We start from the raw sequence: 12,336 nt of genomic DNA, 5'->3' as shown, positions 1-12,336 counted from the left end.
CTCTGACCCAAAAAAACAAACCCAAATTGGGGATTTTTCCAAAAACTGAAATACTCTGATTTTTTTTAAGGCACGCATATGAAAGATAAAAACCAAAGCTTTATTGAAGAGAAAACAAAACTTTATGTTTGTGAGCCAAGATACTCAGACTGCCATTTTACAAGGAGAGATGATATTCTACGCCAGATCTGGCTGGAAAACAGGCAGTTTAAAAGTGGCAAATGCAAAAACCAGCCCACGAGTCTTCGCACCTTGGTGAACTCACATGGAGCAAGTTCATCCATTTAGAAACCACAAAAATGCTCCGTCTCTAATGACATCACTTAACAGTCAGTGAGGGTGTCTGGGCAGAGCTTTGTCTCCAGGCGGTGCATGCAATAAGCCATTGATAGCTAGCAAATAAAAGCCTTTTATTGGTTATAAATTGTGTCGGGCCATTAAACTTTATGTTTTTCCTGAGTGACATTACTCTAAGTTAAGCCAACAGGAGACACAGAGAAAAGACCTCTGATAGTCCCATGTTTCTGCATTTCCAACTTGTTAACATTCAGTGAAACACAAAGCATGAGACTTCAGTGGGAATGCAACATGTTTGGCTCTTTGAGTGAAAAATGTGCAGCCTGGCAAAACTTCAAAATCCTGTATTGAGACATCATTTTTTTTCTCAGATGATGTATTTGCAAAAACAGGTTCATACCAGCCCAAAAGAGCTCTGCAGGACTGTTTTTAAACTCCCCACGTGCTGTTCGTGGGGGAAGATAAATGTAGAGCAGGCTAACGGGAGGAATGCATTCAAAGCACCCTTAATTGAGCTGGATGGCCTGCAGTCACAGAAGCAGAGCATCTCAACAAGGCCAGTGAGATCCTGAGATGTGCCTCACACGTACACATCATTAAACCAACTGCTTTGGCTCAGGGCTCCACAGTACCAATGAACACAGCAGAGACAGTGGGAATTATATGGGAAAGTTGTCTGGAAGGAGCTCACCCCCTCCTCCTTCAAAATGAAAGTCCCCTGGCTGTCAATGAAGGGGAAGTGCTCCCATGCTGAGGCCCACTGGGCCAGCCATTGAACAGGGGAACATTCCTCAGTAATTCAGTTTGACCTGAACCCAATATGCTAGCCGAGGGTCACCGAATACAGAGCGCCACATACAGGGAGGAGACTAAAGGGGTGGAGGAAAAGTTGGGAAAATCGGATGTAGAGGAGTGAGAGGCAAAGTGACGGACAAGAGTTGGCGGGGTTTAAGGGAATACATGTCAGAATGATCTGCTCGAGTGGTCTTAATGTTGTTGACTGGGCTCGTGTTTATCACTCTAGCAATGCCAACTGGCACAGCAACTGGCATCCAAAATGTCAACTGACAAACTTCCCACATCCTGTACTTTGGTATCACACAGCTTACCGCAACATGTAGGCCATGTGAGACTTTAGCCAACACTGCCATTCCATGCATGAGTGTGTCTATCTCGTGACTTTTAAATCAAAACTGCCTAAATGTAGGACACATGATGGAGTAATGGAACGTGTTGGTAAAACAAGAGTGTGGCAGCAGCAGGGGGAAAATAATAATGTGGAGAAATGGTTGCACTGCAGCACGGTCTGGATGGAGAGAATTACAGTTTTAATTCTATAAAATCAAATCCCTCCACTTGGCAATCCTCTTATCCAGTAATCCCCAGGTAGGTTTCAGAGGGCAGCAGGCTCAAACTGCCCAGTGCAGCAACACATCTGCCCTGGTGGTGGGATGATAGTGCCTGCTGCTGCTCTGCTCCCAATAAAGGCTTTAAATGGACACCACATAGATACTGGACCAAATGGCTCAACTGTAGAGTTTGGTAAGTACAGTCATGGTGATTGCTGTTGCACATACAATCCAAAAACAGACATGCACAGAAAAGTTCAAACTTCAAATGCTTAAGATGCATACAGTGCAGTCACTGAAGACAGGAATTTCCTTCAGGTCACTGACTGGCCAAAACACTCAAGAAATGATAGGTCACGTGCCCGTTGATGACACTTACACAATACTAACTTTCTCTTTAAGTCAGCGTTAGGTATTTTTAAAGTAGTACTGGGCAGCTTTACTTATTCTTGCCCTCTTAGCCAACTATTGTTGCTTATAGTGGCAACATCTACTGGCATTTCCAGTTATAAAACATCCACTACTTAGCAGATGCTATATTTTGCTCTCATGTTGGGAAGCACCAGTTCCCAGGGCAAAAAAATAAAAAAAGACAAAGAATGGCATTTCTCTCTGGCACCAGAAAGAGAGTGATGATACCTCCCATACTCTCCCATGCTCTCATTTTCATGTTCTCTTGTGGTTCTGTTTTTAGGGATAACAAATCCAGTTAAAAATATATAAGCCAGCGTCCAAAATCCTGCATATGGCATCACTGGCGTGTTGGTTGCAAGCAGCCTTCTTCTTTGTACTGTATAAGGAAAAACCCCTGACCTGCTGTGACTTTAACATATGGACACCACTACTGCAGCACTTCACACCACATTAATAAGAAGCTGCAGAGAGGCTGATCATAACAGAGAGGCTGTAATCCATATTCTCCAGCATTCAGCTGTATCCACACCCAGTTCAAACCAGTCATTTCAGTGTGGGATTAGTGGGCTGGGTCGAAAATCTTAATCTGCCTGAGAGACAGAGAAAGAGAGTATAAAGAAAGAAAAGGGAGGCAGGGGAAGAAAAAACATGCATTCCTGCACTCACAAATCCCCTGCAATGTTTGATTGTCTTACCTCTGCTTAAACGAGAGGTATCCGTTTCTTTCTGTTATCAATCAGAATCAAAGTGCCTTACACAGTGACTCGGCCCCATGCCGTTGCCACAAGCAACAGGACACGCGAGTCTCTCTACAACGGGCTAATCAGGTTCAGTGCAAACCAGACATCATCTACTGCACATGTGTACAGTGCTGTTGTATGAAATAAGTCCCCTCCTCTGGGAATTATTAGGAAAATTGCAGCTTGGGACAAAGTAAAGACGGGTGCAGCCGAGGGTAAAGAAAAAATTAAGCCTTCTTGAATTGGGCTCTAGCAAAAGCTGAGTATGCATGTACTGCTCTGAGAGCACAGAACATGAATGCATACCCCAAAACAAGGACAATGTATCATTCAACAAGGCAGTAAAACCTCAGTTGGAGAAGAATTTTGTGATGTCACGTACGCTGACAACTGTCGGCTTCTTACCCTGGTGGAGATGCAGCATCCTGGTGCATTCAGAGGACACACATGGTAATCCACCAGCAAGCTTTCCTCCTGCTCTGCAGCTGCTACCCACTGATCCCGCAGACGATAAAGTTTACATCCACAATGCAGTACTGCTGACTCTACACTGCTCCCTGCCTGCCTCTCTACTTGACTGAGACCTCTCTCTCTCTCTCCCTCTTTTCTAGGTTTCCCTCAAGCACTCGACATCCTTGCTTCCCTTTCCTTCTCCTGCTTCTCACCGATCATGTCCTCTACCCTCTCTGTCTCTCTCAGTCTGGTAACATGCGTTGACTCTGCCGACGCTGCTTCCCTCTCCTCCTCTTCCTTCACGCTACATACGCTCTCCCTCTGCGCTATGCTTTCTCTCACTAACACACACACACACGCTCCGAGGCTCCTCTGTGTGCCTCCCCCGCCCAGCCCGCCTCCAGGCTTTATCTTTCCTCAGAATATTTCTCTCCTCAGTCTGCCTCTGCCTCTGTCTCTTTCTCTGACAGTCTTCCTCTCTCTCTCTCTTTCTAGCTCTCTGACTGTGTCCCTCCTCCTCGGGCTTTGCAGGACGTTTAACATGTGTTCAGGGAGACGGCTGCTCCGCGCTGCCGTTCTGAAGGTGGCTCTTTCCTCAGGGGAGGAGAAGCGAGGTTGGGGTGGGGGGTTGTACAGAGGAGGAGGAGGGTTTTTTTGATGGGGGGGTGACAGCAGTGTTGTGGGGGTGGGCATGGGGAACATGACATGAACAGGCAAGAGGCAGCCGGCTTGTGATGTTCCACTAACTGGGCGCTTAAGCAGACAAGGTGGCAAAGAGGGCATACTGTGTCAAGACAGCAGAAGAAGAGAGATCAGAAAACAAGCAAGAGAGAGAGTTTCCACAACTAAGGTCTCAGTACATGAAAATGAACTAAGCGTGATGTGTTATCCAGCCACACTCTGAAGGCAACAGTGTTGATAACTGTTTTAAATGGTGGCCCACAAAGGTCATCAAGAGGGTCAAGAAGTGACAGCATTCACGGTGTTGCACTCAGCTGACCACACAAAAACTGATTGAAGTCATTATGTAAGCTCCACCGATGTCTAAATATGAAAATGCTATCTTTGTCAGTTTTGGCCCTGCATCCACACTAAACCAACATTTCTGAAACCCAGTAAGTAAGCTCTTACAAAACCTCCAACTCATAAATCTGAAAACACTGTGTGCACATTTTAATCTAGAAATGAGAAACAAAGCTTTTGGAAAACAATGCAGAGACAGAAAGACCGGACACTGACAGAAAACAGACAGGGACAAGTGAGGAAGAGATCAAGCTCAAGAGAGCGAAGGACAGGATCTGAGAACCAGAGGGGGAAATAAAGGCTGAGAGAGAAAGAGAGGGAGAAGTACTTGGGTCTTCCTTCGCCAAATGACGGACCAGGCTCCAGCCCATCTGCCGCAATCACAATCAGTCTCAGCTGAATGGCTGTGACAAACTGCAGCCCGGAGCCCACAACCTCAACCAGGCAGGACGCCTGCAAGGGCCAAGGGAGTTGAGAAGCAGGGATGAAGAGGCAGAGGAGGAGTGGGGGGGTGCACCCTCTATTGTCTGCTCCCCAATAGGACCAGTGCGAGAGGGGGCGGGCACCGGAGGGGTGAAAGGGGGAATTAAAAGGGTCCTGGTGACAGGAACTCAGTTAAAGAGTGTAAAGAAAGGACGAGGCTGACTTAGAGCCGGGGCCATCACTGCCACTTTGCCCCAAATTCACTGTCACTAATGTCCTAAATGAACAATGACACTAACCATGTGAGAAAATTAGTTTGCTGGAGAATGCAGGGAGGGGGGGGTTGGAGGCTGGAAAACAGGCTAAGGGAAGGTTGAGCAAGACTGGAGATAAACATGCAGGGATGAGTTGCTACTCGCAGGGTTGATCATTTAATTGTGGAAAATCTGACTTCACCCAGCAGACATCATAAAAATCTGACACTTACTGAAACGTTCCCGTTATCAGATGCCCCCTAAAGCTGGCTGTCACAGTCCCATTTGTCACCATAAAACTCAGAAAGATTCATGATGTCTGATTATTGCTATATGACCAATATGTCATGCAGAGGGGCAATTGTGTTTATCATAAGCGCAGCTGTCTTGCTGGGAAATCTGAATATAGAGTGAAAGTGATTTGATTCTAAGAGCAGGTGGTCACCAATTAGACACTATTGTCCCATTTGGGTACAAAAGACAAATGGACAGCTGAGTCAGCACTAACACATACATATGTGGCGTAATCAAGAAATATTGTAGGCAGTGTTCCAGTCTAATTCGATCAAGAGCGAGCGGCGAATTGTTGAGCGATGGTTCTCGTCTGCAGGGCAACAAATAGATGACAGAGTTGGTGTTTGGTGTCCAAGAAGAAGTTGTCTCTCTTTCCTCTAATCAGCAAACAGATAATGTGGGTTTGTTTTGCGTTGTTGTTTTCCTTTTCAATGCCCATTTATTACACTGTATGTGATTCCAAGAGTTCTAGCTAATTTATTTATTATTGTTTAACCTAAGATTGCACAATGAAATGACAGATCCCTACAAACAGATCCTATACACAGGCGATTAAATTTAGAACAAAAGAGGGTAAAAAATAAATATATTCATTTAGTTACATATTTACATCAACACTACATTTGCATTCGGGTGTTTGCCATCTGGGAAATGCGGTCAATCCACTTTAACTAAGTTTAAGCTACAAGCATCACTGATGTAAACACAGACTCCCCTCCCCTCAGGTAAGAACACAGCTCCTCCCATCTCTCAGGTCTTTGTAAAAATGTGGACACAAAAGCTCCCATTTCATCTATTTCATTTTCCTGTGGTTGCACAAGAGCCAGGAGCAGCCTGATGTCCAAGCAGGACTAGCATGGCCCCCATCCTGGATCTCTTTCCTCTCAGGCTGGGCTGGACAAATGGTCTAAAGGTGCCATAGGTAGTGATTGTCCCAAAGATTTTGCTGCTCTTGATCCAAACCCACCAAACCCACCATCTGCAAACCAATGAGTGTATTTCTCTTATAGGTGTTTCAGTAATAAAATCAGAAAAGATAACACATTAAAACAAAAATGTAGCAAGTACTGACCACTGTCTGTATTTGTAATAATCACACAAGTATGAGCAAATGCATGACTGTGTGTGTGTGTGTGTGTGTGTGTGTGTGTGTCGGCTCTGTGTGCTGAGTGATCTGCTGAGCTCATTAAGGCCTTGCTTATTGCTCTGCCAGGGGTGTCAGTGACAGATTCCACTGTTTGGAAACACTCGGCCGCCCACACAGCCAGCCTGGCTCCACCACTGTCACACACACACACACACACACACACACACACACACACACACACACACACATGCACACTCAGGCTAGGTTAACATTCCACAGGGAGGTGGGGGGTGGGGGTGTGCAGGGAGGGAGACAGGACAGTGCTGGGACACTGGCTGGAGGGACGGTGGGTCGATATGGATTTGTAATGGGGTGCAGGGTGGTCTGAGGGAAAGGGGATGGTGGTTGTGGTTGTGCCTGCGAGTGAGTGCATGTTCATGTCCACACAAAGGGAACGTATGAGTGCGAGAACCTTTGAACAGCGGTGTCTAGTAGCCTGGGTTAAAGGGATGCTAGTGGTTGTGGTAGTATGTGAGCAGTGGTGAAAGAAGTATTTGGGTTCTTTACAGAGCTGAAAGTAGCAATTCAACAAGGTGAAAATACTATTACAAGTAGGAATCCTGTTACTTTATGTGTATTGAATTTTTGTGATGTCATACTGTGGTAAATGGCCTTTAAAAGACAAAATTTCTCGTCTGCAAGAATAACTCAAAGTTGAATTTCACTTTGGTGGAATAAAAGTAGAGCCGTGTTTTGCAATTTTCGGGTATTTAATGGCAAAAACTAACAACGCCCACTTATTCCCTGGACCATTTCAGACACAATATTCTGTTGAATGAATCTACAGTTTGTCTTGCAATCAACAAAATTAAAGAGAAAATTAAAATGTCATAAAGTGTAACAACAATGGACAGCAAAGACATCTAATGAATTTATTCCTGCTGTCATCAATGTGGCAAGTAGATGGAAAATAGAAAAAAAACATGGTGAAACAGCTAGTGTGCCTGATTGATCAGTTTGTAGTGAAGTAGGCCTAAGATATTTTACACACATCTGAGCAGGTGCCAATTTTGGGCCCTGAGTAACAGTAAATGTATGTGACAAACAGTAAATGACAAACATCCTGTCAGTGGTAGGTCCAGGACTCCAGCCGTCAGCCCCACTTTGCTTCCATGACATTAATCCCCTGCCGCCTGATCACAGACGAGTGACCACAAGCGGCCGGACGAGGCCAGGATGCGTCACTTGAGCTCATTACGTTACCAGTCCACAGTCTAGGTGTGTGTTCCGAGACAGACGTTAATCACACAGGCGTGAGAAGAAGACAAGCCTTGTTTCCTTCCAGTCCCTCCAGCACCCTACAGACGATTAGCATGTGCAGTGTTTAAGCTTAGACACGTTTCTGAGAACAGCTATTTAATGTCTGCTACAACCGAGGAAAAGTAACGGGTGCCAAATCATCTGGAAGCACATCAGAGGTACAAGGGGCGCTCACAATCCAACCAGGAGATATTCAGCTGTCAACATGGCTAGACTCTCTTTGGGACTCGGGGTGGGTGGGGTGTTTTCTGTATCAGGACGAGTAAAGGAAATGCCAGGCTGCAGACAGGCAGCGTGTTTGCTTACCCAACACAAGCCCGTTCAGGATCTACACAGCTCAAAACAGCAAACGCCCAGACAGATGCAAATCACGTGATGGGTCACGCTGAACTACAAAGAGCCCCTCTAGAGATTGTGTGTGTTAGTGAGTATCTATGTGTGTCATTTAACTTGTGCAAGATGAAGTGTGTAATACAATGAGAGCGATAATGCACCTCCGTCATGTTTCATTAAGCCAGGGTGGGATGGGGTGGGGGTGGAACCATAGACAGGATGGTGGTCCAGCGAGACATCATCGACAGGCAAGATTTTCCTCCTCGTGCATATCAGGAAACTCTTTAACTCATCAAGACTGGAATGAGCAGGATTAACACCAATGGAGTTAATCTTTAATTAATCTTCAGTAATTCTTCAAGAATTATTTAAACATTCCTTGTGTGATTATGAGAAACAAGCGAGGGTATTACAGTGGCTAATTTCTCTATCACACACTAGTGGGCCAGTAATTTTTAGTAGTTCAAAATTAGCACCATGTTTTTACACAGAAGACAGTTGTTTCCTGCCACAAGGAGGTCCTTGCTTTATCAATCTTCCACAAGTATTTGAACTTGTAGAAGCAGGATAGCAGTGCAAATACTGAAGCAGGATAGCAGTGCGAGAAGAAAACACAAAGCTTTTGCCTTTACTCATCTGTATTGAGTCGCTGCTAAAATATTGCAAATAAATCACACAAGTGACTATGACTTTGTCGAAACAAATTGAAATATCTTTTAACGTAACTTGGGCTCTTACAGCTATAACATCAATGTATCATTTAAACCTCAGGGCCGCTCACCTTTGATTCCAATTTTGCTCATTGGTCACTTCTAGTACTGCACTGAAAAATTCCACTGCAGCCCTAAAAGTATTTTCGCCCCACAGACCACCGCTGTAGAGTCTACGAGCAGAGCAGGAAATCCAGGGTGAAAAACTACTCCACCAAAAGGAGAATTATTTGAAGTAACATTTATAAGTTTCATTCACACTCAGAAGTTACGCAGAAATGTGACATATTATATTTTTAAAGAAAGAGATTTAAGAAGTCATCACATCACCAACAGACTCATATACTATCTTAAGACTGAAATGTTAAGAATTTAACAAATTTTTACTCCTTCCGGTCTCCTCACAGAGATGAGAGGATGTTTGCAAAGTGCCCTGAGCTGAAGGTGAATAGCGTGGATGCAACCACTGTGACTTCAACCAGCCAAAACCACACGGGATCTAACAACAATAAAAACCACACAGGATCTATCGCTCTTCTAATCTTAATGTGGGGATGTTTTCCAAAGCGCTGCGCAGCACACATATGAGTCAAAATAACTGCACGCTTTCATGAGCACAAAAGGAATCCTGGCACATTCTCCCAAAGCTGATCTGATGATATCTTCATCGCACAATGGAGAGGAACTCCGGTGAAGTTAATCGACCTGAGTGAGGTGCAAACATTCAAGAAACGTCCCACTGACAATGCCATGACTGAATCCAGATAAAACAAAATGCTATATTCTGAACTAATACATAATTAAAGTGCATTTCTCAAGCACAAGACATTCAAAAAGTGTCTGAGAACTCACTCAGACAAACAACAGTGATAATTAGCCATTAAGCCCAGCTAATTGCTCCGAGGAATGCACACAATACCCCCTTCAATCTAAATGCCAAGAATATGTGTCACAAATCCTATAAAACACTGCATATCCATGTTGTGAAACCACTACATCCCAGCTGGCACCAACAAAAATTGTTTATTACAACACTGCATCTGCAGGGAAAAGGTCAGATCCATTATGCTAAGTATAGATTTTTTTTTTCAGAATAAGTGCAGTAGACAGCTGCTTGACTTTATACTTAACCTTGAATGCATCAGGAAAAAAAAAACTGAAGGCTTATAGTGGGTGATATGTGAGGAGGGATGCAGTTGGGGGGGTGAGGGGGGCATAAGTACTTTTGCACACTGTGCATGGGAATGCAGCACTGCAAGCAGCTATGAAACGACCTTGAGGGAGCATCAATTAAAGGCTTCATTTACCCATTCGATTAACCTCTTCCTCTCATAAGCTCCATAAAACTGATGCATATATTTTAGCCATGCCTGGACGTTGTATATGATTTAGGGCCACAGCGTCTGGCGTTTACAGGACTCGGGAGATGAGTGTGTCCCAAACCAGACAGACTTAGTGAATCGTCACCGAGAAAGAAGAACAAGAGTTGACTTGTATCACAGGGCACCAGCGGTGTCACTTCCTTAACTAACTGCTTTGGGGGGTCCTTTGGTATTTTAGTCTAGATTGTTCATGGTTATCCCTCCACAAGCTTTTAGCGTGCATTTCTTATTGTAAATAAAAAAACAATTTAAAAAAAGCAAAATCTTGAGGGAAAAATGAAAAAAATAGGTCTGCTTACCAAATTCCAGCAGTGCCTTAAGGTTTCATGGATTGATTTATTCCACCACTGACTGCTCCACTGAGATATTTTGGATTCTGGACTCCTGGGCCATAAAGTGACCTCTAATGGATGGATTAGGCTAAGTCATTCACTTCAGAGGGCACACAAATATACTTTGGAAGTGCATTAGATCTCTTTGGAGCTTAGCATGATCAAATTATTGCATTAGACCGGTCAACTTATCCAATTAAAGTTGTAAAATGCAAGGCTGTCGCCCAAGCGAGACGGCAGATCCTTGGGGCGTTGGATAGTTTGTGGGAGGCTGAACCCTATCCACCTCCTCATCGACAGAACAGGCCTCGCCGCATACTTCAGCTGAGGATTACAGCCTTTCATCTTGCACAGACCGCCGACAGCACACAGGCGTCTTTGAGGCCAGATATGCCTTGTAGTAACATCAGCAAGGTCCAGATTTGTAAAGCTGTTTCCCAGCTTCGAGCTCCTGTAGTCGTTTTCTCTTGTGTGTCTACATGCACACTTGTTTCTCTCTCTCACTTAACCTTAATGTTCTCATAGAACTGCAAGGAGATGTTTTCAACCACCGCTGTCCCCTAATTGAGAGAAATTTAGGGAAACCTCAAAGTCCAAAGCCTTGGTTGACACAATTGCTGCTGTTTCTATCAGCCAAAGTGATTAGTGGCTCTGCAATCTTAAATCTTAGTCTTAATCTCTGCAATCTTAGTTTAAACAATTAGTAGAACAATTTAGAATAAAATAATCCAAATGACATGAAGGAGATTAAACTGATGATATAAAATAAAACTCCACTTTAAAAATCTACCAATTTTGTCAGTCTCTGATGGCTGCTTTCAAAGCCAAAATCTTAAAATCCAACAGTGTCCAGACAGATAAGGGCAAATGGGAATAAATGTTGAGCAGTCACAGGACAAAACTGGTCTCAATTCTCAATTCTGCCTGGAGCAAAATTCACTTCACATAAAAAGAAAGTCCTATTACCTCTAATCCCTCAGCTAAACGCACATCTGATCTGACCTCCACTTTCTATCTCTGCTGTCTTCGAAGCGCCGTTGCTCTATGAACATGACAAATAGCTTATTGATCAGCAGATGTCTAATGCCCTTTCTGCTTGGGCTGCAGATGCAGCCGTCTGCTCCACGCAACCTGTCCTAAGCACCATGGATCTCCAGCTGAGTCCCCGCTTCCCCCTCCACACCTCCCAGCCACGCTGAGCGAGGGGCCCCCTGCCTGCCTCCTCGTCCCTGCTTGTCCCTGCCAGTCCTCCAAGGTGTGGAAGGGGTCACAGACAAACACCATCTGTTATAGCAGGCAGAAAGTAGCAGGTGAGGCCAGATTCTGGCCATGTGACCTGTACTGGTCTCGCTTGACCCACTAAAAACAAGGTCAAAAGAAGATTCAGGGGAAAACAAACACCAGCTCAGCACAAATCAACACAGAGAGGCAGGAAATGGGTGGAAGTGGAAATGTAGTGAGTGAAAAATTTGTAATCTACATTGTTTTAATCCACTGGGAAGATTACACAGTCACAGTGCCTTGACACAGCAGCTTGTCAGAAAGAGGTCATGCAAACTCACTCCCCCCCGTCATGCTTTTTGACGCCACAGAACATCCATATGTCCCTCAAACACGACTGTCACTCAGCAGAAGTCTTAAATAAACATTTACCCCAACTGTTGGTCATCAGCACTTCAAGGCCAACACTAATGACATGATGAACAATGATGAACCACTAAAAAGACATCTGATCATATTTAACAAGAGTACACTGTAGCCAAATGATGAAAAACTGGAAACCTCAGGTCAGCGTCCTACTGTACGCTGCATCTAAACATTGCTTAATTTGGACTTGCTCCATCTGATGTTGACACTGTGCCGTGGAGCTTTTGTTTCCGTCTGTCAAGGACGTGGTCACATTGAATAGAAGGAGCAGGAAAGCC

At 44.5% G+C, this 12,336-nt stretch overlaps 1 protein-coding gene across 7 annotated transcripts in view; it reads right to left on the bottom strand.

The window, feature by feature from the left end:
* Positions 1-12,336, bottom strand: part of LOC124055634 (nck-associated protein 5-like) — a 139,607-nt gene that overhangs the window by 66,381 nt on the left and 60,890 nt on the right. Inside the window, exon 1 of one of the 7 annotated variants that reach the window (XM_046382605.1) lies at positions 3,206-3,583. The exons of the other annotated variants lie outside the window; for them this stretch is intronic. Coding sequence (XP_046238561.1) covers positions 3,206-3,234 — 29 coding nt within the window. The 5' untranslated portion in view covers positions 3,235-3,583. Of the gene's footprint in view, positions 1-3,205; positions 3,584-12,336 lie in introns of those variants that run through there. 7 annotated transcript variants of the gene reach the window in all.

The sequence above is a fragment of the Scatophagus argus genome, chromosome 24 (assembly GCF_020382885.2).
Source record: "Scatophagus argus isolate fScaArg1 chromosome 24, fScaArg1.pri, whole genome shotgun sequence".
NCBI classification, from domain to species: domain Eukaryota; kingdom Metazoa; phylum Chordata; class Actinopteri; family Scatophagidae; genus Scatophagus; species Scatophagus argus.
This window is presented reverse-complemented; position numbering and strand designations above follow the sequence as displayed.